Source organism: Apaloderma vittatum, unplaced genomic scaffold, assembly GCF_000703405.1.
Source record: "Apaloderma vittatum isolate BGI_N311 unplaced genomic scaffold, ASM70340v1 scaffold14896, whole genome shotgun sequence".
In the NCBI taxonomy this organism is placed as follows: Eukaryota; Metazoa; Chordata; class Aves; order Trogoniformes; family Trogonidae; genus Apaloderma; species Apaloderma vittatum.
This window is the reverse complement of record NW_009720141.1, coordinates 20,814-47,197: the sequence shown is the minus strand read 5'-3', so window position 1 is coordinate 47,197 and position 26,384 is coordinate 20,814. Positions and strand designations below refer to the sequence as shown.

Genomic DNA, 26,384 nt, shown 5'->3' with positions numbered 1-26,384 from the left:
GTAAGTCATGGAGATAGTTGAGTGGGTGCGGTGAAGGGACCCAAAGACGTTTAAGGGATTGGGGTTAGGAGGCTCTGGGCTCAGAGATGGAACCATTGAGCCTGGCGGAGGGAAGGCTCAGGGGGATCTCGCACACGTGTACAAATTCCTGACGGGAGGGCAGTAAAGAAGACCAAGCCAGACTTCCAAGTGGTGCCCAGTGACAGGACAAGAGGCAAGAGGCACAAACTGAAATACAAGAAATTCTGTGCCTTCTCACCTCAGCTACACTGCAAATCACAGAAATCATTCTGGGATGGGAAATCTGCAGTCGTGAGTGAAATTGTACTAACTATTGTCAATTAACTCAGGATTCGCAGCTGAGTACAGAGGAAAACAGCTCTATCTGAGAGCATTAACTTGCCATATTAGTATTACACTACTACAAGTATTCCTTCCAAATTTACTTGCTTCTTTTCTATCCTGACCTGCAACCTCCATATATCAGGGGTTTTTTTGGCACAGAAGTTCACAAGAGTCTATTTCATGTATTAACAACTGACAGAAAAATATTCATAATGAAATTCCACTCTTTTTAAGAGACAACACCCACCTATTACAACTATTTCCATTTGTACAGTTACAATATTATTGTGGTTTAAAAGCAGGGAAGTTTGGACTTCACTGCAACACTTACTCTGTAATCATACGTAGAGTCTGGGTTCTCCTCGCAAGCGATGACCTCAGGCGCCATCCAGTACGGTGTGCCAATAAATGTGTTTCTTCTCCCAATAGTCCTATCGAGTTGAGCACTTACGCCAAAGTCCACTGAAAAGCCAAGAAGAGGTAAAGAAATTAATAAAGAATTGCATCCATGTGGTAGTGTTTGCTTGGTTGCTTTTGTATTGTTTAGAATGCCAAACCTTTGGGCTACACTGCATTTCAAATCTGAGTTCCTCCAGTATATCTGGTCCAATAGTTGAAATTTAACTGCCTTTTTTCTTTTTCTCCTTTTAACAGAAGGATCAAATATACAGCATGCTTAATCTGCCAGGCAGGTTACAGCAGAGATGAATTGCTCTACGAAGACATTACAGAATAATTTATGCTAAATCTAAACGTTGTATTGAGTAGGACTCAAGATCTTTAAATACTATCAGAAAGGAAAAATGGTATCTACGGTCAAGACAAATTTGGATGTGTCCAATATGGCAATTTGTAAAAGCTGGAAGGAACTATCGTATCACTTCATTTTGAGATGTTTGGAGTAAGTCCTTTCCTACATTTCTACAGTATCTCAGAACAAGCTGGAGAGTGCACTAGTTTATTTTGATCTTTCACTGTGTGGTGCTCTTTGTGCTGAAAAGAGTGTTACTTTCATCAGGATTGTACAGCAACATGGCTTTGGTGAGATGTGAAGAAGGGCTCATACAACCAATTATGTGATTGTATTTTCCTTTGAGCAAACCTCTAAGATGCACTAATTGGATCCACTGGGCATAGCACTGGAGTGCTATTCACAGAGAAGACAAATTAACAAGGAAAAGAAAGGCCTGAAAGGAGACACCCTACGGTTACCATCCAGGAGTGGATTTTCTCGCTTACGTTACCACACATCGTAGATCATCTGCAAACCATGATCATTTGTACTACTGTAATGTAATGTGCCTGTTTAGCAAATCCTCCTCAACAGTAAGTTGGACTCGACCTTTCGGATCATCACGCACTCTGGGCTTCTGATGGAAATACGCTCACCTACACTAAAGTGGAACAGATCTGGACTGAGGACCTCTTAGGTTTCTAGCTTCTTTAAGACACATAAGTTAAATCTCTCTGGAAACAACTTTTTTTAAAAGTAAAAAAAAAAGTTGGATGTAGTACATCTGTTTCACCTTTACCCAGAGTTAGAAAGGTTTATTTTTTGTGACAACCATGTGAAGAATGGTGTGGCTAGGAACTATACAAGACTATAAAAAACACACATGAACCTCCTCATCTTGCCAGTTTTAAGAGAGAACAGTTGAAACTAGTACGTATCTTTCAGAGACTGCAAGCAAAATGCTGCCTTCGTGTAATAAAACAGCAAAACTCCCTTTGACTTCAGTGAAGCCAAGATTTCACCACGAGGTGAAATCCTAACAAGCTTTAAAGTACTTATTTTTACTTGCTCCAGTCAACATCCTACTCCACATCCACAGGCCATGTTTATTATTTTTGTTCTCCAACTCTGCAATGAATTCTTTCAGTTAAAGAGAGAGGGAGCATAAAGATCATCCCAAGTAAGAGAAGTGCTCTCCTTGAGATTGCTCCTTTAAATCACTGCTGTGGATTCTCTGTGATATCTTCCCAAAACATGAAAGACATCCCTTCTTCAAGAGAAACATGTACTTGCGTTTAGTCTTAGGAAGTCAGAAGTTGTGAACGCTGATGTGTCACAGCTAGAACAGGAAATAAGTAAACTCTCCAACGTTTTTGAGAGATGACTATTAGTAGGAGGTACTCTTCAGTAGTAGCCCTTACACATGGGTGGGTAATTTCACCTATTGTCAGATTTATGAAAATCTCTAAGATCACTTCCCTCAGACAAATGGATTACCACAATTTATTCTCCCAAATTTTGTATTTTGTAAGTGTTTCCATGCCACGATCTGCTGGCAAGGCCTGATGGTGCTGTGACTTATTAGACAGGTTCTGTGTTTGACTGTATTTCCCACAGGCTGTGAGTGACATCCCTGCAGAACATGTCACAGTTGCAGCTCTTTCTACATGACACGACACTTATAAACATGAGCATTAATACTGCTTGACATACTTCTTGCTCTTATGTTACAGAAGGTTCTTTCGAAGACAAGATGGAAATCCTGATTTTTTGCAAACACCTTTCTAGCCCACATTTAAGCAAACTTACCCAGTTTTACTTCTGCATTTTCTGTGAGAAGAACATTCTGTCCTTTAATATCTCGATGGATGACATGGTGAGCATGAAGATGTGCCAAACCCTGAAAGAAAACCAGACCATTCTTATTCTTTCTTCCTATCATTATCATGAGTATGGCGCTGTTGCCTTTTAACATTCTTATCCTTCTCAGATTTTATTCATAGGGAAAGTCCTTTAGATGTTACAAGCAACATGAAGACCCCAGTTTCAGGGAGGAGAGAGGACAGCAACCACAGGTTTGATTGTCGTCTTTACCCACAGGCCTGTCAGGAGCATCTCTGAAGTCAAGTATGAAGAGAACAAGGTAGCGGTAGCTTAAACTTCAGTCTCAGAATCAAAGGATGCCTCCTTATCCTATTTGTTAAAAGTACACAAAAGAGGGAAATAGCAATGCAGAATGCTCCACATGAGGACCAGAGACAGCAGCTGGCTGACCACAGGGACCTAAATTCTGCATTTGGCAAAACCAAATGTGTTCAGGGGCAAAAGAATCACAGAAAGTTCAAAATACCATGCCAGACCTCTTTTTGATGGCAGCAAATTTGCTTTCATTCAGCTAATATTTGCAATATTCTGTCTACTCCTTCATTCCAAAATCTCCCATGGTTAAACTAGCATAGATATAAAGGAACATACTGAAATAACACATTATAGTGGACACTTCACTCAAAATGCTTAGCTTCTGTAATATTAATGACTTCAAAGAGCTTCCACCCAGTTTCCAAATTTTCCAGAAGGAAGCATTGTCAATTCATGTCCAATCGGATCATCCTGCTTTGAAACAAGATTGACCAAGTCCAATTCCTTGTTTTATAGCAGCATGCTGTTATGGTTTTCAGTTGCATGACTGTAACTGTTTTAATATCAATTGCTTCAACGGAGATATTACAGAAGAGCAACCTTACCAAACCATTATGATTTATTTTTTTTTGCAGAACAGCTTTCCTCATGCTCTTCAGATATAGTTATTACAATCTGCAGTATAATGCCAAATCCTTGTAAGATGACCAATGTCCTCTACTGAGCACAACTCTCAACTCTTCTGCTCCAGAAGCAAAGATTTACCCCCATTCAAGTGTTGCTTTGGCATGCCATTTGAATTCCGGCTCCCGAATACACATTTATCCTACCATTATTTAGAAAAAGAAATAAAACTCTATTACGAGGAAGGCAGATCGGTAACTCTGTACTGGGTTTTGAATTTAGAATGACACTTTCTAACATTACCCTTTTTTTTTTTCCCCAGGCTAGTTCACTAGATTACATTTGGGAATTGATTTATCCTCTGTACTTTCCAGGAACAAAAAAATTAAACCAAACCAAGCCCTAAGCCTGCATAGGATGAAATACAGTCCCAGGAATTATCTTGGGGAATACTGTCCCAGCAGGGCCACCTTTAAGAGTCTGAAATGCTGTTTAGTCAACATTGCTTCTATAATTGCAGAAAAGAGGCCTCTGAGTACACGTAGGTAAAGGAATTAGGAGCAGAAAGACCTTACACAGCATGAACAGCTGAAGCAGTGAGCAGCAAGATCTCTTGATGGAGAGGACAGACTTACTTAAACCAGAAAACCTATTTACTTTTATAGATGCTCAGAATCTGGACTTTCAGAAGATGGCTATTTGCCATAGGAAAGCAGAATTTTCTGTTCTTCATAGAGAAAACGATATTAAATGCAATAATATGGGATGTAAAGCAGCCATCATGCTGGCTCTTTAGGCTCTTCTGAACTCAATGCCCGCAGCCCATGAGCCCCATGGATCAAAACCTTTAAACAGTAATGCTCATTGGCGACCTCTGTTAGTGACCAAAGGCTTAGAATTGTCTTTTTGTTGCAAACGAGCAACAAAGCTCTGTTGGCACCACTCACCCTGAGAACCTCTCTGCAGATGTAGGCAATCCAATCCTCCTTGAAACAGTTCCCTTTTGTCTTCTTTACCAGGTCAGTGACGGAGCCCGCACCGCAGTACTCCATCACCAACTGCAGGAAGACCAACGCAATACACCTTTACCATGGGGCTGAGAGGGAGCCAGCAGAGATACCATGGGCAAACACCCACCCCACCACAATCAAGGTGTAGGCAAACTACACACAACCTTCCCAGATGCCAAGTGACATAAAATCTTATTTCCTGAATCACCACACATTGTTGAATAAATAAAAAACCTCAGTAGGGCTCCTCTGGGTACTACTTTTTATTGTTGGGTTTTTTTTTTTTTTTAGAAATTACAAAATCAGGAAAACATGAGCTAAGAACACTGGAAAATATGGGCATTTTCCCAGAATTTGACATTTCTCATTTTATTGCAAAGCTTCAAAAATCTTGAAGCCAAAATTTGGAGGATTGATTTTTCTTCTTTGCTTTCTTGCCAATTCCTCTGTTCCCTTCCTTATTTTCTAACTGAATGAGAGGAAAGCAACAAAAAAAAAAGCAGACAAGGGGAAGAGGACAAGTTCTTTTTCACTTTCATTATAAAAAATAAAATTTCAGAAACATTTAGTTTGTGGGGAAAAAAAGCTCAAACAACAAATCAGAATGACAGCACAAGTCACAAGTATCATACTTTATGCCCATCCTCAAAGGAAATCATAGGGGCTGGAAGACGTCTAGAGAGGAGCAATTTTTCTCTGTTACATGTTATTCTTCAGAACAATGACTTCAGAGTTTCCCTGAGACAGAGTCTCAAGCCAAGTATTCTGGAGCTGTAAATCTGATGAACAGAAATGACACTAAACACTTACCCAGAGCTGATCATCCTGGCCTGCAGGACTTTTCTTTACAAATGCACCATAATACGTGGCAATATTCCGGTGATGGGAGTACTTCTTAAGCATATTTATCTCCAGCTTGATCTCCTCCTCTTCATTCTGTAGCAAAAGAGAGCAGAAGGCTCCTTAGGTGACCAGAGATTACCAAGTTCTAGGGGCAACCTGGTTGCAGGGCAACCTCCATTTCTGGAGACTTTCAACACTCAGCTGGAATCAGACCTGAGCAACCTGGTTTGATCTCACAGCTGACCCAGCTTGGATCAGGAGGGTAGAACCTTCTGAGGCTCCCTGAAACCTGAGTTATCCTGTGATTACGGGACTGCGTCTGAAGAACAGGTTCTTAAACCCATGACCGAATCACCCCAACCCTTCCACCTTACAATGAATCGCTAGGGTTTGACTTAAAGAACCAAAAATGTCCCTATTTGCGTACAACTCCCCTGGGTGTCCTCAGGGAGCTTAGACAGGACCTGTTACTGCCCTGTTTGTGGTTTCTGTACGCAGTAATTTAGTCTTGGAAAAATTAACCAGATTCAAACAAAAATAAAAATATTCCTAACACTCCATTACTTAAATACTTGGAAATGCACTTTGTGCACACATCAGCCAATTTGTCTGCCCAGTCCTGTGGAGGGTCTTTGCTGGGAGGAAATCAAAGGCAAGAAGGAGGCAGCTCGCCACAAATCAAACTCCAGAGCCAGCGCAGGGTTAGGATCTGCTCCTTCCTTACAGTGGTGAGGCTAGACCATGGAGCTTTTCTCCATAACAACACACCATCAGTTACGTCCCTGGTGTGCTGGGGGCTAGCACACCCTTCGACATCTCCTTCCAGGCACTACCTAGCTCTGTTTTCCCCCTGTCTTCGTTCAGTCTCTTCAGGGCAAGCAGGTCACTTTAGTGGCGGACCTGGCATTGCTAAGATAATGGTTGGACTGGAAGATCTTTAAGGTCTTTTCCAACCTAAACGATTCTATGACTCTCTTCTGCCCAGTAGAGCACCGTGCACAATAAGAAAACTAAAAGAAACACAAGGTGTAGTAATTATATTAGAAGGAAATACCCTTTTTCAGGGAGAACTGCCTGATCTGAGGAGGTCCTCTCAGAGCTAGCCTGCGTGCTTTGGTGCCACCAAAAGAAATGACGCACAATATCCAGTGAAACACACGCAGATTTCGCTGACTCGATTGCTTTAGTAGGAAATGAGTGGTGATGCAAGGTATCCTTGTATCAGTTAAAAGGAATATGACAAATTTGAAAATTAATCTACCTTGACACAAAACTTCCTGGTCAGCACTTACCAGCTGAAGGGAGGGGAAAAAAAAAAAAAAAAAGAGAGATAGCAATGAAGAGCTCAGACCCACAGGACATTTTTCTGCACTTTTCTACTATTTTCCAGGAGCTTTGCCATCAAAGCTTTCCTTTAACCATCACAACAGACTGCTTACAAAACCAGCTGCGTCTCCTTTCTACCTGTAGCGAAACCTGAAAGCCTGACAGGTTGAAACCAAATTCCCTCAAGCACACGCATACGATGCATCTTATTAAACCCGACCACACAAAAATCATTCCCAATAGAACAGAAGGGACCAGTAAGTTTTCCCCAGTAACATCAATCCACAGGAGTCACATTACTAAACCAAAGCTGAATTGTCCTGAGCTTTAGGAAACAGGAAATGTAAAATAACTCCACTTGAAGCAAAACAAGCTATTTCATATTTCAGAACATCCCCTTTATCAAACACAAGCTGCACACATTACACTAGATAGTTCACTTCTCCTTGATTGCATGCAAAAGATAAGGAGGACCCTTAATCCTCAGCTTGATATAGCCCTGAATGTTGTATGACTTAATTAGGGAGGGTAAGGAGGAGCCTGGAGCAGCACCTGGAGCCTCCAAGAGAGATTAGAGCTGACTCCCAGACCGCAGGCAGGAAATCCTCCACGAGCAAGGTCCTATTTCTCTCTGCACATGGCCAGGACATGATCAAAGGGAGGGGAGAGCTTGTGCTGATGCTTTCTGGGATGCTCTGCTCCCTTTGGGACTCCAGGATAGTGCACATGAAAGGGTGGAAACAGGCAGGTGGAGAGAAGGAGGCAGGAAATAAAGATGTGGGAACCACCATCCTGGAGCTGACCACAAGGTCCTCTCACCGACAGGAGTTCCTGGTTAATGAATCTTTAGGGAGCAAGGGCAGAAAGCAGGACCAGCAGTGAGGACTCCTTTCCCTGCTGTCCCTCCTGCCCACTCCTTCTGCTCGGGCAACCAAACATGTGGAAGGGCAACATTAATCTTTGGTAACGGCCTTCCCCAAATTACTTAGAGATCTCTTCAGATCTTAAGGTGTCAGAGCGTTTGAAGTCTTCCCATCTGCATGAACTTCGCACTGGTGAAGCCTGACTGGAAAGTTTCCCTTCTGTGCCCTCAGTACCATCCTGCAGCTGCCACAAAGTTCCCCTCAGGGAGCTGGCAGATATCAACCACTTCTTCAGAGCTGTTGCCCCTTTTTCAGCTCTTCTTCCTTTGCCCAATTAAACTGCGGGTTGTTGGAACCGTCCTGGCACAGCTCTTATCTATGTACTTTCCATTCCTATGCAATCTTGCCTCAATGTTTTAAAATCACAAAAAAGCATGTGCCTGTCTGTGAACACAGCTGGAACACCAGGCTCTTCCATGCTCACTAGGAAGAGCTGCACACGTGTAACACTCCTTTTCCATCAGCAGTTCCTGATTTATCTTGTGACCTTCTCTATTTACCCAGAAGGCTGGAACTTGCTCCTTTCCCTGCATCTGCCTCTTCTTCCCTTGCCCATCCTTGCCCATTGAGGCAGCCACCTGTGCTGGCACCCTGCGCCCGTGCAGGGTGAGTGCCTGGGGAAGTGTCATGGGTTTGGGTCTGGTGGGTTTTTTTGTGAAAGCGGGAGTGTGTGAAACTTTGAGAGCCTCCCCAACCTCCAGGTAGGAGTGGGACTTGCCTCTGGCCAGGGCCAGACCTATCAGCACCTCTGCCACCAAGGTATTGAAGAGGTGATGCCATTGTTCTTTTTCTCTCTTTTGGTCTTGTTTCGAGCTGTCCTCCTTTAATGCTGGGGAGTTGTTCTGCTGGAGGAGAAGGAAGTGAAAGGAGAGTCACCCTGAGAAGAAAGAGAGGGAGAGGAGTTGCAGAGGAGAAGGAGAGGGAGAAGGCTGCCGGAGCAGGACCTTTCCCTGAAGCCCGTGGTGGCTGAGATGGCAGGAAGGTGATTGCCTGCCAGTTGGAGAACTGATGGCGGCGAGAACGTCCAGGATGCGTTGGTACATGCAGAGCCCCGTGTGAGAGGGGAGAGAGACGGAGCATCAGCGGAGGACTTGCCCAAAGCAATCCGTGGCCCCAATGGACTCAGGAGGAGGAAGCGGATTGCCTCCTGTGAGGTGGACGCCACGCTTCAGGAATGAGAGACTGTGAGGAGCCCTCTTTCTCAAGGAGGAGCTGCCATGGACAATCAGTAATGGCCAGATGGACTGCACCCACCACCCCCTGCCCCCTCTGCTCTGATGAGGAGGAGGAGGAGGTAGCCGGGAAGATGGGGGAGTGAAGTATATTTAAGATTGGGTCATATTTATTGATGTATTCCTTTCACTATCCTATTTCGTAAATGTTGGTGGTGAATTACATCTATGTTTTTCTCCTCAAGTCACTCTAGTTCTTTACCTGTCATCTTAAATGGTAGATTATTACTCTCTCTCTCCTTAATGTCAAACCCTTGAGCCTTTTTAGTTGAACTGTCTCCCTCCACATCACTGCGGAAATGGGGCTGGGGGAAGGAGTGAACTGGAGACTGTGCGTTTTTTTGGCCCAGTCGGCTTGAACCACGACAGGAAGACTCTGCTTAGTATGGCCAGGGGGCTGCCCTGCTGAGCCCCACCGCTGCCGAGCACAAAGCCTCTGAGACAAACCCTCGCATTCTCCAAAGACAGAGACATGACTTCAAATATCAGTCAGTCTGTAAGGTGAAGAGCTACCACAGGACAGCAGGTGAACATTTAACAGACAAAAAAAGCAGTTTGTCTTTTCAGTGCTTGACTGAGTTTTTGAAAAATTACTCTATTTCACAAAGAGAAACCAAGGCAGAAGGGTAAATGGGAGCAATTCTCTCCCATGGGCCATGTCTGAGGCCCAGCCAAGAACTGAATTGGGACTTGCTAAGTCTCAGTGCTATGTACGTCCTTCAAGTCAGGGAAAAAAAGCATCCTCAACTTTTCAGTGCATGCACATGCTCAGGATTTCCACCTTCCACCACACCTCTTGTCAGTGTTACCATCAGCCACATCTCCCAGGGGTCTAGAAACCTGCTCATAAACCATGCTGCTTAAGAAAAGGAAATGAGCTTGCAGATGTGCAGGTGCAAAAAGTTGTTTGTTTTCACAGATGAATGCGTTTCGGGGCACAGATGGCTGCATGCACAAAGATGACAGGTTCATGATCAAAGGCTCTTTCTGAAGATGTGGGCCTATCTGCAGTGGCATTATGAAGCAGAGAACTAGAAAGCACACACCTCTGACCTCAAATTGAAACAAGATCATCACCTGATAAATACTCCACCAAGAGACTCGTTAGTACTAGGGCAGTTCTAATGACGAGTTTCTCCTTTAAATGTTATTTTGCGATCTGGAAAGACTGAAAGCAAGGTCAGACAGAGAGTGACCTGCTGCAGAAGAGCTCCTCGATCATCTCCACCGCTACCTGAGGGGAAAAGCAGCAAGAATCCAGTCTCTGCAAGCACTCTGCCAGCTTGGCACTCTCAGATCACAGGAAGCAGAGCCTGCTTGGAGAGGCACGAGTGCACATTGCCATCAGCTCCCCTTCAACCTTGTCAAAGGGCTCCCCCACCCATAACACAACACAGAAGCGCTTCCTGACAGATGTCCAGAGGACCCTGCAGTGACCACAGCATCCTGCTGCTGCTCTCGAGAAACCAGCCTGGGGCTGCAGCTCCTGCCAGCAAAGGGCAGATTTGCTCAGCTCTTGGTGGTTCTCAGATCTTAGAGCTGAACAATCACAGCTGACCTGGTCAGGGAATTTCTAGTGAAACGATTTCTTGCAGGAAAACCCATTCCCCCACATTTGTTGAAACAGAATATTTTGGCACTGGTTATGATGAAATCTTGGCTGAAAAACATCTTAGGTTGGATTGTCGAGTGATGAAAACATGATGCTGAGGGAGAGAAACCCACTGCAGAAAACTGAAGTAGCAAGAAGTAGCTCAGATCCCCAAGATACGAGATATCTTTTTTTAATCTTATTCTTCCCCAAGTCAGATGACTGGTTTGGTTAGTGACCAAACCACCACCAGCCTACACCAGCACAGGGCTCTGTCAAACTCAGCCACTGGAACTGCCCCACTTTGAATGACAGAGATCTATTGGAGGCTTGAACTGGGGAGTCCTTTAAGCAGCTATGCAAATCAATGAAGCGAGTCCACGCATTCAGCAATTCTGCACTTTTTTGGAGATAGGTGAAGAGCAAAAGACTGTATTTGTCTTGATTTTTTTTTAACCTCCCCGGTTCCTACCACATGAAATTTTCACTCTCTGAGAAAACTGTTCCCTGTGCAGCACTAATCAGATCATACAATCACCTGAAGAATGAAATGGCCACAGGGGCTGGGAGCTTCCTGTCTTGCCCAAGCAGGTTTACTATGACAGCTTCCATTTCTCACAAGCCAAACTCCATGTGAAACGTTGCTCTCAGGTACAATTTATAGGCAGGACATTGGAGACAAGGATTTCAATATATTAAAGACTTTATTTAATGCCTCAAGCTAGCTTTTCAAGACCAAAGGATCAGAAAATAACTTAAACCTTAGCAGATTAACAATGCCAGAGAAATACTGAATCCTCGACAGGCTCTGAATGTATGACACTGAAATTCTGAAGATTGGAAGGATTTCTACATTACAGTTGAGACCCACTGCTGCTGTGCAAGGCTTCAGTAACCAAATGTTATGAAGCACAGAAAAGCAATTGCTATTTTACAGAAGAACTGAGCTTCAGAGTTGCCCTGGACATGTATGGCATCAGCCTCAGCCATACCCATGCTCCTACCTACTGCAGTCATCGGCTTCAGCCACCCCATCTACTCTGCACTGCAAGAGACCAGCACAACAGTTCCTGGCCAGACAGATCGCTTCCAGAGGCCAGCAGTCGACCCCTTTCTTGCAGCCACGTAGCTCACCCTTAAAAGCTCTGGGACTGTGCACTGAGGTGCCTGAAGGGTTTGGGACCGCAGCTGCCAACCCCACCCTGCCACTGAACTGAAAGCAACTGGGGTTTACCGTAACACACTGAGCTGTGAGATGCTGTAGCTGAGGAGAGGACAACCCCAGTGCAGAGCAGACAGCTGCAGGAGGAACCGGGCAGCTACCGGCAGAAATTGCCCGAATTGTTCCTGCACTGGTCTCCCAGCACCTTATGGAGGCACCAGCGGGGGCTTGGAGGAAACCAGTGATAAAGCAGAGGACTGCATCCAACCTGTGCCCCGGCAGTGGGAACACGGTCAACCCTGCCTTAAGAAATTGGAAATAACAGCAGCAAGTCTCTCACTCACCCTGCACCCAGTTCAGAAAGCAGAAACACTCGAGTACAGCTGACCTGGTGTTCAGGGTTCAGTGGGGAAAGAGCATCAGGGAAAACCCCTCCAAGTGGCTGCACCAACACTTTCACCACCCAGCTCTCAAGCCATCACAACTGCTTTTGCATTCAGTGACTCAACACGAAAGCAGCACGACCTGCTATCACTGCCCCTCAAGCAATGGGACAGGCTCCCCAGTATGACACTGGCTCCCTAGTCTGAAAGGAAGCAGCAAATCAGACCCAAACAGCTGGGTTTTTTTCATAGAATCATGTAAGTCTATCAGCTTGAATTCCTGAAGCTAGACCACAAGGTTGTCCTCCATTTAAAATTTGTTTCCAAGGAAGTAGGCATTACTGGATGCTACAGTTTGCTGCTTACATACAAAGGAGAGTATATTATGTATAGGAAAGGGAAGGAAATCTTCCCAAGGTTCCCTTCCTGCAGTTTTTGCTTCAATTGTTTCATCAAGGAAGTGACTGTCATTGGTGTTAACACGACAGCCAACAAGTGACATCTTTGGCCAGCCCTCATGCACTGCTGATTGACCCAGCAAAGCATGGGAGCCATCCACGCAGAAGCTCTGGATTATCTCTAAGTCCCTGCCAGGATCTGTCCTGCCAGCTCCTCTGTCAAAGCACAGACATGCTCCGATCTCAGGAATCTGTCTGCTACCCAAACGCTGTCCCCACTCCCTTCTAAAATACAGCAGCCTCACATGTGGTAACTGACATTTTTTAAAGCCAATGCACCTGATGATATACATACCAATAGAGTGAAAAGCAAAAATCTCACCGATATAACATAGCACTTATTTAAAAAATGCACCTTCTGTACACAGAGAAGAGCAAAATGGCAATTGGACTACGTACGCATGATCTGCGAGGTTACAGCCATGACCAAACCAGCCTTCAGACACTCTTTGTAAAAGCAATACATCAGCATCTAAATTCATAAACACAATTCAGACCCCTTGCTGCCTAGGGCCGGACAGAGAACTATCCTGGACCTGCTCTGTCACAAGGCCCACGCAGACAACTTGTTCTGCTGTCTTCTGAGACAAAAGACACATGAAAACCCAGGCAAGGCTTGCTTCTGCTTGCTCAGAACACCGCGTGTTCTGGCAGACTTGGCCCACAGGACTCAGCCTTGTGTTTTTATTTCAGGCAATAACCCTTCCACAATATTGCAAGAGTCCTCTAACTTTCCTGCGGAGTTTTGTACTCCATGCCTGTGCTGCCAGAGTGACAGAACAGGGAGCTGGCCTTCAGTAAAGCCTAGGTGCATCCCACCAAGCCACAGACCTCCAGAGAAGAGGAAGCAGGGAGTCTCCCCGATCCTTGTGGGCCTCACACTACTGCAATTTCAAGGAGGCAAGCTGCTTCACAGAATCACAGAATGTTCGAGGTTGGAAGGGACCTCAAAAGATTCTCTAGTCCAGCCCCCCTGCCAGAGCAGGATCACCCAGAGCAGGTCACACAGGAACGTGTCCAGGCGGGTTCTGAATGTCTCCAGAGAAGGAGACTCCACAACCTCCCTGCGCAGCCTGTGCCAGGGCTCTGTCACCCTCACAGTGAAAAAGTTTTTCCTAATATTTTTGTGGAACCTCCTATGTTCCGGCTTGAACCCATTGCCCCTTGTCCTGTCATTGGATGTCGCTGAAAAGAGCCTGGCTCCGTCCTCCTGACACTCCCCCTTGATGTATTTATAAACATTTATGAGGTCACCCCTCAGCCTCCTCTTCTCCAAGCTAAAGAGACCCAGCTCCTTCAACCTCAGCTTCGCTACTGGCTTCTCTCTTAAAAGGAGAAACAAAAATCAATACTTATGCAACGTGTTCGGCACCCTGTTCCAGCACTGACACCGCTTTACAAATGTGAGGAGGGACAGTGCCAGTTAAACTGTCTCCTTCTCTCATCTGTCAAATAACAATAAAAAAGCGCTACATTTGCATTTCTAACGTGTTCCTGCTTGCTAGCTGTCAGGGGAGCTGCTCTGAGGAATGGCTGGCACGCGAAGGGAGAGGATGTGATGAAACACAGCACGGCCAGCACAGAGCTGCAGGAAATCTTTTACTGGCTATCTCTGGAACCAGCTAATCAACTAGAAATAAGCAGGAAGAGTGTACTGCTCTTTGTTATTATAGACCAGCAAAATATGTGGCAATGCATTCCCTTATCACTCTGTCACCATTGGTCAGGTACAACTGAAAAATCTGGTTGTATTAACACCTCTTAGTGCTTTAGAAAACACAAACTGCTGCTCAGCAACCATCATTTATACCACTGGACCATCTTTTGTAAGCTATCCACCTTCTCATGATCTGACTATTTATTTTTCCTTCCACGATAACAACTGCTTTATTTTTTGGGTTCGCACTCACCTCAGTAACATTCATCACCTTGATTGCCGCTAGCTGGCCGGTCTTAACATGGCGACCCTGTGAAAATAACACAAGATCGTAAGTAAAACATGTAAGCAAACTATGTACGTAATAACAAATAAGGCATAATAACAAACGGTCTTGGGTACTTTCAATTATGCATCAATAACCTTTAGCAGAAGACAAGCAGCAACAATACTTGATACTGAGACTGACAACATATGGTTCACAAGAACATGTATGACAAATGCAACCAGACATCTTGTTGTAAATTGAATTTTATTGGCTTGGTTAGATCAAGTTGCTCAACAGATGCTGCAGATACATTGTTTTGCCATGATAATCAACACTAAACTCATGCTAGAGGATAGTATCAAAAGGTTTGTATGAACAGCGGATTGGCTACACATCGTAACTCCTCGCTTCCATCAAATGTTCAGAAACGGGTTTGAAGCCTTGAAACTGCAATTTGTTCCTGAAATAGTGCCTGCAAAGCTGTCTATCAAAATAATGAACTGACATCAGTTAAGTAAGCCATAGGAAATCAGGGAATCAAATACAAAATGCTGCAGGTTGCAGACAAAATGATTTGCAGGTGCAATTTATACCTGCAAAATTAAAAGCTAGGCTGATGTCATTTTAAATCCCAGGCGCTATCTGCACAAAATTGCATACGAGTGTTATTTCTAGGACTAAGCAATTTTGCATCAGAGAAAAATGATTCCTCGTTTGCAGGCAATACGTCACAGTCCTGTTTTCTTTTACAGAAAAATAAATCCTGTCGAGTTTTTGTGTATTTGTAAGCGTCCTCTTCCCCTGGAAGCACTCCTGGGATCACAAAGCTATTCCTCATAAACCAATATAATAAATATATTATTACAGACTTCAGGAGGAAGAGATGGGACACACCCTCACCAGGCGCACGACACACACCCCAGGGTCGCCAAGAGAAGATGGGCAGTGGCCAGTGCTGGCCTGACTGCCACTGTATTTGGTCAGCATTCATCCCAGCTGACGTCAAACCCAGTTAGAGCTTCCTCTGCACAGCCACAGCTCCTTTGTTGGAGGCCATTGTCTGCAAATGTTTCCAGGCATTCAATGTCCTGGCAATACAGCAAGAGAGGGCCTTCCATAAAATACGGTCATGCTAGACATGCTGGCACCCTGACTTAACTCTAAAGTTTGTCTGGAGTCAAGAACACTGATAATTCCATGTCTCTGGCCACCACACAGAGCAGGCAACCAACCCATTGAGTCTCTCCTGGGCTGCTGTACATTTTGCAAAGGATGATTTCAAGAATCAATGCTGATTTTCACAGCTACAGCAAAGCACGAAGATGTGCTTCTTTACCGAAAAAATATATATGAATCAACACTAGGCTAGCATTGCACTTTTTACTGAATATTCATCAGAATAAGGAAGGGGAAAGGTCTGGCATTCAGTTTTGATTTCAAAGCACGATACCAGGTCAAACTGTTCCTCTCTATAACAGACATCTGTTATTTTGCAACTACAATTATTTCCACTCCAAGCAAACCTGCTGGTCTCCCTCACTTTTACCATTAGAAATGAGAATACTGAATCCCCCCAAAAAGGCTGGGGAAGTTAGCATTTATGGGAAAGAAAACAATAAGCTCTGATGTTTTGCAAGTCACGAAACGCCTTTGCACAACAAGTGTGTCCCTGTTAACAGATAGGCACAACTCGATCCTGCTCCTGCATTCCATTTCTGCAACTATTTGCTGAGAGGAGCTTGGTCTGTGCAGAGAGAGCAGCATCAAGCTCTGTGACTGGTCTCCATGCCGGATCTTCCTCACACTGTGTAGAGTTACTACTAGCCTGAGGGAAACACATCCAATCATCCCTTTGCACAGGTCATCTGCAATAAATAATCTCTGACCAGGTAAAGCAGCCTTTATATGGAAGTAAATTCTGTTAACTACCTGTACTCACACCCTTACATATTTTTTGATCCCTTTATCCTGCAACAAAATGCAAAGTGGTTCAATCCATTCAAGAATCCAAACCGTTCTCAAGGAGCCAAAAGAAACAGAGCAGTAAAAACTCATTCCTGTTGGTTTGCTCTCAACTCACAACAGTTTATTTTCAATAACTATCACACCTTTTGAAAAGAATCTTCCACATTTCTTTGTTGCATTAAGCTGAGGAATTTCATCTTCCCCCAGTTAACCTCGTGCAAAGGTGTAAACATATGTATAGGTTTACATCTGCCTTTCATCAATCATCTAAAAGAGATGAAATAGTTAAAAGTGTGTATATGTAAAGAAGTCTCTTGGAGATTGTAGCTAAATATGTATCTACAGTTATGCATCTATACAAAAACATTTTCATCGTGAGATACTAATTTCACTGCTATCTCGGCAGATTTATTTTTGATTACAGTTGTCCATTTTCCCAAAGTATAGGATTCACGGTTATGGCAGAGAAATACATCTCAAAATTCTCTGTACCTACTAATGTATGCAACAACGTGGCAAAATTACACAGCAGACAATCATTTCTCCTTACCTGACAACATCCCAACATATGCAAATAAAACCTTTCCTTTAACTACGGCAAAAGGAAAAAGTTCAGTCAGTGGAGACAAGATAATCAAAGAACCCTAGAGACATCCTAAATTTTATTTCTTCTCCTCCTCAGAACTTTAGTGTGTCCTATTGCAAGACTTCACTCTACAAAGGCTGAAGCTTTCAGGACATGTGTGGAGAAGAACCATACATGCCTGCACAGCTTCTGTGAGCCAGGTAACATGCTCCATGTTACGCTTCCCTTAATGCCCAGACGATGACTGTGCTGGCAGTTCAGAACAAAAATCACTGGTTTCTCTCCTTTGGGTTGCTTTTTTTTTTAAAAAAAAACTGTTTCGAGTTCATTTTCCTTGACATCTGTAAAAGCAGTAAACATCCTGAACCCAGCCCTGGGCTTCTTGTTAACTCACTGAGCCTAGTGCCTAAGTGAGGAAAGGTTTCAGGGCCTAGCCCCTTATTTTTTTCATTTATCAATAAATCTCAGAGGTTAGCCAGAGTTCACGGGAACGCACACATTGCTACTTCTGCTGAAGCCACAAGGTTGAGTATGCTTGAATTGTTTTGAGAAAGGTGGTGGCTTGATTTTTGTTTAAAGCTTGTAGGAGAAACTGGTTGTTTTAACTGTTTCCCAACCAAATGAGACCAACAGACTCACTCGCTTCCAGAGATACGCAGAAGTTCATCCTTTTTGCTTTAATCCAAAACAGGAGGAAGAACAAGGGGCATTGCCCTCCCAGCCTTCTGTGCCCATCCTCTGCAGATCACCAATGGAAGTCAGCCCCACGTCATTGAAGATCCCCCGCTGCAAATTTCCTCTTAAACTGGGCAGAGGGAAGGAATGTTTTCTGGGCCTGTTTCCCTAATAAAAGGTTTCATCTTTCACCAAAACACTGTTCGAGAGCAGCCCTGGAGAATGCAGCCAAACCATCCACCAGCCATCTGCAAGTCACCCATATTTCTACCCAAAAATATAGCATTAAATGCTATCAAGCTCACACAGAGCTTACACATGAGCAATTATGAAGCTCAATGACTTTCTAAAATTGAAGTTCCTGCCTACATTTCAATGAGGTATCCAAGCTGGAAGAAAATCTCCCATTAGCTTTGAGTCCAGCTAAATTCCTTGTCTCCTCCAGAAAATACTTCCACATGAAGTCTGTGGCAGTTGCCAGTTAGTCACTACAGCAAACTTGGAGCCAGCAGACTCATTTTTCAAATCTGCACACTGCTCATTGCAGCCACATTTGTGGAAGATGCTTTATGCCAAAGATATGGTTGATATGAGCTCCAACCGCGCACCATCTCTGCAGGGCGATACACATGGAATAGGACCGAACGCTCAGTGTTATTTCTCTTGGATGTATATTTACCTTTTTAGCTCAGTTAGATAAAGGAAACACTTATCTATAGGGTCATGACACATATTTTTGTATTTACATCAAACAAGAGTATCAGCATTAGGGTCAAGCTATTAGCTGATAAAGGAGCTTTACATGAACAAAGTATATTTACAAAATGATGCATTCAGTCACGTAAAACACCTTTTCCTGCCAGTTCCAAATAGAAACTTGAGGCAGCCTCCAGCCTGTGCCACCACTACAACCAGAGCCCGAGGGTCCCAGCGAAGCAGGTCACACACAGAGAGCTCGATTTGGTGGCTTCCCTCCCTGATCCTGCACAGACCTCTCTTCCTAAGGGTGGCAAACAGCTCCTGTCAGCTTTTCTCCCTGCTCACAGGCTGGAAGCAGACAATCGCGAGTCCAGCCGCCACAGCCCAGCTGTCCCGTTGCAGCGCTGAGCACGACGCCAAGGCAGCCCACGGCAGTCCCACCACACGCTTCCTTTTTGGCAACAAGTGCTCATTAATGTGTTTCTGGGTCGGTCTGCTGTAGCTGTCCCCATTTAACCGCATCAGGAAAAAAGTGCACGTGAAGGGCAGGGACTGCCTGCTGCAGGATACCCAGGCAGCACGAAGCCAGTGGTTCTGACTAGGCAAAAGCCCCATCTGTCCACGTCCTGTCTGCAAGCAGAAGCACAATCTCGCATTCCTCCCCTCTAAAAAGCAGCATTTTTCAGCGAGGCCCCTATGCACCGAGATACCTCCCAGATGCCAGAAGCCTTGGGCACTTGCCCATTTGCACCTTTGTGCCCAGGCAGAGGGCAATTTCACATCAGGCAGGTACCTGTGCAGAGCACTTATGCCATGCATAGACACGAACAGCTGGCAGCATCTGCACGAGGCTGTCAGACACCCTGGTGACCCTTCACAGCACTGTCTGCCCACCTATATCATCTTGAGAGCTGGTAGATACCACAAACCTAACTCTCAGGACCTGCTCTGGATTTTGAAGGTTCATATCTGAAAGCAAGATCTGGCTGTTGGAGGCAGAGGATTTTGGAAGCCAGAGGACGTTCTCACCCAGAAGCATTTTTATGGGATAATGGATGGGGACTGCGAGGTGAAGGCACAGCTGCTTCGCTGCAAGCTCTTACTGAAAGTGAACTTCAGCAAGCAGGTTTCCTGTTCAAAACCCACTTATGAACTTCGATCCCATCTCGGGTAAATCTGTGCGGCCTTGCGGTGGCTGGTATGCTGCCAGCTCAGCCTTCGGTGCCCTGAAGGATGGGACCCCACCCTTTTGCCCCTCTCCCCTCCACCCTTTCCACCCTGGTAACACAAGGAAAGTCTTGAAGAGATTATGCATCAAATGAACAATGCTCTGCAAAGGGATCCAGGAAACCCTATGGCCTATTCCACATGACCTTAACAAAGTCATGATCCTTCTGTTTCCCTTTCCACCTAGGTCGGGCTTTTCTGCTCAGAACCAGCTTTTTAGAAGAGATGAGCAACAATTGATGAGCTCTGTCAGGAAGACCAGTCTGTAATCCTCAACTCAGCAACTGGTATCACTGTGGTCATGGTTGGAGCTCTTCAGCTAAAAATAGAGCAGCAATGAGAAACTTGAAATGGGACAGGAATACAGAAGTTAAGGGTTTAGAGGCTTATAGCTTGTTTTTGTTAGTTAATGGCCTGAGGCAGAGCTCAGAGTCAGTCGTGCACTGAATACTAGCACTGAGTTCCAGAAATGATCCATTTCATTGTAAATTATAACATATAATCCACATCAATTCTGATTGTAAAAAAAAGCAAAACACACAACAAAATACAAAAAGCACAAAACCCCCAACCCACCACAACACACATCAGCCTTGGGCAGATAATTACTAGTTTCAGAAAGTCTTTTTTTTTTTTTTTTAAATCAGAAAACCAAAACCCATGAAGCCTTCACATCAGCCAGGTGGGAATGCAGCTATAATTTTGATTACAGCTTCATCCTCCTAATCATGCAACTCATGCTGCAGAGAGCCTGCTTTGACTGACATTACAAAGTTTTGGTGGCAATTCTGTCACGTCATCTCTGGATGTCTGCTGTATTCGGGGACTGTAAATCAAGGAATTATATTCCCTGGAGCATTTATTCTCTTCTTTGTGATACTGGGAGATGCTGAGAACTTGGAAGGCCAGGCCTTGTTCCAGGTGACCTCCAGGGAAGCCCTTGGCTCCATCTCCCAGTTGGAGCACACCCTCCTTTCCTGACAAAGGACTGTGTTCACGCCAGCAGTGCCGGGGACAGGACTTCCCTAAAACCACAACCAGCTGCGCTGCCTAGATGCTCAACATGTGGACACAATGCATTTGCCCTTTCACCCTCACATCTGGCACCCAATTTCCACACAGCCCCTAGGCCTCATCCAAACCTCCTTGGCAGAATAGCCAAATATTGCTTTTCCTCTTCCCTATCCCCCATCAACACCCTCTTTCAACAACAGCTTTCTCTGCCATTAAGCCCCCTCTGTCTAGAGGAAGAACACACAGCAGACTGCACCAGTGGAACAAGCTCCTGAGATTGCTGCTTCAGCCACACAAAGGTTCTCTGCCGCTCTCAGACCACCCAACGTCAGACACAGCGGGTCAGTCCCTCACGTGTCAATGGGTGGGCTTCATTGACTCTGCCTTAACGTTGCCTCCAGAACCGACCACAGATGTCTTCCTGCCCGGGGAGGCAAAGGGTGTCACCTAAACCCTAAAAAATATGATCACCCTTGTCCACAGTTGGTCAGAGCAAAGAACAACATACATATTAATAAATCGTAATTAATAAGACATGCCTTTCAAGGTTTATGTTTGCTGTTGTTTTGAGGTTTTTTTCCTCATATCCACTAATTCCCACTCCACTTTATATGTTCAAGAAGTTAGCAAAGATTTATCACCTTCAGTACAGACCATACTATGAAGTCAATCACTATTTAGCATGCCCCAGAACTCCAGTTGTAAAACATTAACAGTAAAATTTAATGTGTCTGCATGTAGATATATAAAGAACGAAAGTTAATTTATAACACTCAATTCACTTTAAAACAAAGCAGGTTACCTCAATGAATTATTAGCTATATACTATTTATAAAGAAAAAAAAATTAAAAAATTTACACTGCATTCCAAACAAAAAAGGATAATTTTGTAAAGGTTAGCAAATGTGTATAACAAAAATGACTTGAATGTTCAGTGAAAAACAAGTTCCTTTCCTAACAGCACTGCCCTATTTCTGCGCAGAGTCATTCTGCCCTTCCCATTGCTTGTCTCTCTCACTCCTCACCTCAGAAGCAGGTAAGTATTTTTCATTATTGTATTTCACTCAAAATTAAAATATTAGTTTTATAAGATTTTTTTTTTAAATGAAGCTTTAGACATTTCAGAGCTAAGATGCTAAAAACAAATCAGGAATTCCTCTCAGGGCCCCTATTTGTGTCACATGCTTAAACAAAGAAACAAAAATATCACTGTAACTCATAACACTCTAGAAGACAACTAAGTTGGCAGGGGTATAAGAGGACTTCCTATACACTAAAATAGCAGCACACTAGGAATAGAAGAGATTAGCATGTGTAACTTTTACCAGTCATTTAAAATTCTACCCAAGTCCACGCTGCCTTCAAGGAAGGGATGGATAGGGGTGATTTCAATGGTATCAGATCAGAAAACCTCGATCTCTGAAAGCAAAAAAGACAGTTTTTCACCCCTTCTGACTGTACCACAGCCCTCACGAACTGTAAAACCCAAGAGGCACCAGAAGCTGTTTTTCTGTCCATTTTTTTTTTAATCCTTTCAGTTCCTATTTCCTCCCATTGTACAAGTGGAAATACAGATTGTTTGCTTTGCCTAATGTTTGTCTGTGTCTGACTGCAGACCAGTGGGAAAAGAAAATTAAACAAAGGAACAAATTCAAGCCCTTTCACATACACATACTTGAGCACCTACATCTTCGCAGTATCGGTGTATTCAGCTGATCAGATTACCATCCTCATGTAAAACACCAACCGCTCAAGGCTACTGAATACTTGTAAAGACTGGACAAGAGATTGATCTTTTGGGATTCTTAAAACTCGTGCCCAAAGAGGTCATTCACATTGTGCAAAAGCACTAAGTACTAAGAACTTTTGAAAATACCATTCTAGTAACAATATGAAGAAAGGAGTTTTGCCTTCTGCTTATTTGAAATGGGTAAGGTCTGTGGCAGAACATCCCATGAGGGAATGGATTGAAGCTAGAGATGGATCAGTTTAGGCTGGACATTAGGAAGAAGTTCTTCCCCATGAGGGTGCTGAGCCCCTGGCACAGGTTGCCCAGAGAGGGGGTGGAAGCCCCATCCCTGGAAGTTTTTAAGGCCAGGCTGGATGGGGCTCTGAGAAACCTGGTCTAGTGTGAGATGTCCCTGCCCACGGCAGGGGCGTTGGAACTAGATGATCTTTAAGGTCCATTCCAATCCTGACAATTCTATGATTCTACAATTCTATAATTCTGTGTCATCTTCTGCAGGTCCACGCTCATTTGCAGGGAAGTACCCACTCCTGCAGCCGCTCCTTACTCAACCTGCACGCAGATGTGACACTTTTGATATCCTACTGCTACATGAAGTTTCTGAACAAAGTGAAAAATGTGCAAGAAGGAAGAGCAGGAGCATTCCTCCCGGGGCAGGTCAAAAGAAGGTAGCTTTTGGTGGCTACCAGAGGGAAATGGAGAGCTGCAGCACATAGCACAGCAAAAAGCTCACAGAGCGAACTTCACAGACTGCCTGGGGATGTACAGGCTGTGCATGAAGGTGCATGAAGCTACACCTTTGTGTAGCTACTCCTGATGAAGGACCAGCCTTCCACCAACTTTGATCTGGCCCAATCTGGTTTGTATCTGGAGATAACTCAGGAGGGTCTGAGTGAGAGGCAGAAACTGAAGCTCAAGCTGTCCTCTGTTCAGAATGTCATCCAGTTGCTTGATTTCAGAGGTAACTGCAAGGTCTCTGAATGGCAGCTGCTACCAGCAAGAGAAGAAAAGCAACGTTTTGGGGCCACAGATGAGTCAAGAGAGCAACTCAGCAGCACAGTGAATGGGAGGAGAGGCCTGAAATGCAGGCTGTGCAGTCATCCCCTCTTCCTCACACCCCATTTACTGAGACATAAAATCTGATTTCTTTGAGCCTAAATTCCAGTATTTCCACAAATAACAGTTTCAACAGCCTTGTCGTTCATGCTGGGCTTTGGAATTTGTCATGCCTCTTCATGTTTGTTGAGTTTCCAGACTCTGACACCCCATCACGACTTGCTACGCCCACCAGGGCGTGGAGGCTTTGCAGGCGCAGGCGCCTTTCCCCTTCCAATGGATGCTCTGCCCTGGGGATGCCTGAGCGGGGCGGTGGGGACACGTGGGATGTTCGCAGCTCCCTGGCTCCTCTTGCTGCCAACAGGAGGGTTGCAAGAGCCTTGGCACAGATCTAGTCCCGCTGAGCACCTGGGGAGCCCACAAGTGATTTACAACAACAAAGATCCTCCACACTAGAAGTCTGCTCATCAAGAAAAACAAAGAGTTTACAAAAAAAAAAACCACACCAGAAAACTCAGCCTTTGGAAGGCTCTCACTCCGCAGGTCAGGGGCCATCGAGAAGCTAAGTCTAGGGAGGGGTACAAATCCCTCCACCCCAGTGAATTTTCACTGCCTGACTCATGTGCATCCGTTTACAGAAATACAGGGCGCTAGAGAAAACCTGTACACAGCACATCGCTGCTGGATGAAGTCACAAGCAGTTAAATGTGTCCCGCTGGCCCCATCCTGCTGCAAGGATGTTGGGGCTGGGCTGCAGGAGGTCAGCTGATGGGTGGCCAGACTTTCAGAGCAGGAATCCCTGAAAGGAAGGTTTTTTGGCTCACCATCCCTACGAAGCTCTGAAGGTCAAGCTGCACACAGCAATTACAAACCTCATGTTATGAGAGTCATGCTTTAAGTAATGCAGCCTTTGCAGACACGTGCTAATAAAGAAAGGCTTTATTAGCCTTCTGTCCCACATAAATATAACTTTCTATGCACACTGAGCTCTCAGCAATTGTATCACTGAATTTCTAAAAATCCTTCAGCATTCTTGTGAAGTGTAACACAGTTGAACTTTCTCTCACATATAATGCACGACGGAGAGAAGGTTTTGCAAGAGTTAAAATTACATTGCTACGTTTGTTGGTTTTGTTTTTTTTAAAAAAAAGGCTTTAAAGCAGGCAGCGTACACAGCTCCAACGGCAAGTTGCAGCCTAGATGATGAGAGTCCCAACAACCTTAAAGGTGATTTATTTTTTCACTCCAGTTCTGCTGGTGTTTTGCTCACACAGATGGCAATACAACGCAGGTATGCAGCGCTCTGCAGACAACTGTGTCACACAGTACCCACGGCACTGCGCAGGGCGGTCCAATACTAACAACAGGCACTACATGGGTTTCTCTTGGGGTCTCTGAGCCTTTCCTTCAGGACTTCACAGCAAATAACAACTCTCTTCACCTGAAGTGAATCCTGAAGTCAAAAACTATACTGAGTTCCGCTGCCAAGTTCAGCAGATCTGAGGTCTGCCTAGGGAAAGGTTGTATTTTAGACACACATACACACACACACACACACAAAATCCTTCACAGAGAATTTAGCTGGGAAAAAAAAGAGCATCTGCTGGCAGTGCCTCTTCATTTGGCTCTACTTAACGCATCCTCTCCAAAAATTAAAAGGAAGTTAATGGACATAATTAATCCATGAGAAAACACAGTCTCCAGGTTTCTGAATGAGCCCTGTAAGAGATGAACTACATGGCACTGATCTCGCAGCAGCAGTCAATTCCTATTTTCTTCCAAAACCCTCATGGCCAGATGGTCCACAAAACTCAAGGGAAAATTACTTAAACATTTGGAAAGGCTTTCAGTGTTAAGTTGGTCTCCAAAATGAAACCAGACTATCCTCTTAATTATTCTTACAAGTAAAGCATACCTTGCTTTTCTAATTAAATTAAGGAGTGGTGCTTTCAAATTCACTTTCCTAAAGAAAAAAAATAATCTGAATTCGAGAAGACCCTTGGTGTTATTTTTTCCTAAACTGATCTGATCAGCTTTGTACAGCAGAATCCTTGCTGGCAAAGGTTCTCCTCTCAAGTAAACTCTAGGTCAGATGTGCAGTAATAGTTCCTGTATAGTTCTGAGTAGTTCCTGCTACAAGCAGTTAGAATCATGGAATTGTCAGGGTTGGAAGGGACCTTAAAGATCATGCAGTTCCAACCCCCTTGCCATGGGCAAGGGACATCTCTCACTAGATCAGGCTGCTCAGAGCCCCATCCAGCCTGGCCTTAAAAACTTCCAGGGATGGGGCTTCCACCCCCTCTCTGGGCAACCTGTGCCAGGGTCTCAGCACCCTCATGGGGAAGAACTTCTTCCTAAAGTTACTGTTCAGCGTAACCTTCCAATCTTCTGTATTACTTGTAAGGATTGAAGTCAATCATAGCAGAGAGAGAAATAAACAGTGAACTCTTGAGACAAAAAAACCCTAAAAATTCCTGCAGAATGATTTCAAGAAAACAGCCAAACATATTAGAGCTAAAGAACCGCAGAGCCTTAAGCAATGTAGAATGGCATAATTACCAGCACACAGGAAACAAAAGCAGCAGCAACCATTAGAAGAACTGATCACAAAAGGGACCAAGAGTTGCCTACAATTAACCACTGAACAGCTTTACCACAGTTTGAAACTCTCACCTCTTTGCCTTCCCCTATTTAAACAGCCCAAGTTCATTCTGTACAGCG

The 26,384-nt window shown here is 44.4% G+C and overlaps 1 protein-coding gene across 1 annotated transcript in view; it reads right to left on the bottom strand.

Moving 5' to 3' along the window:
* LOC104275074 (mitogen-activated protein kinase kinase kinase kinase 4-like) overlaps window positions 1-26,384 on the bottom strand; it is a gene marked incomplete at both ends in the record, with an annotated part of 55,417 nt that overhangs the window by 12,885 nt on the left and 16,148 nt on the right. Inside the window, 5 exons of the mRNA XM_009870919.1 lie at window positions 677-807; window positions 2,888-2,978; window positions 4,789-4,899; window positions 5,662-5,787; window positions 14,680-14,736. Coding sequence (XP_009869221.1) covers window positions 677-807; window positions 2,888-2,978; window positions 4,789-4,899; window positions 5,662-5,787; window positions 14,680-14,736 — 516 coding nt within the window. The remainder of the gene's footprint in view (window positions 1-676; window positions 808-2,887; window positions 2,979-4,788; window positions 4,900-5,661; window positions 5,788-14,679; window positions 14,737-26,384) is intronic.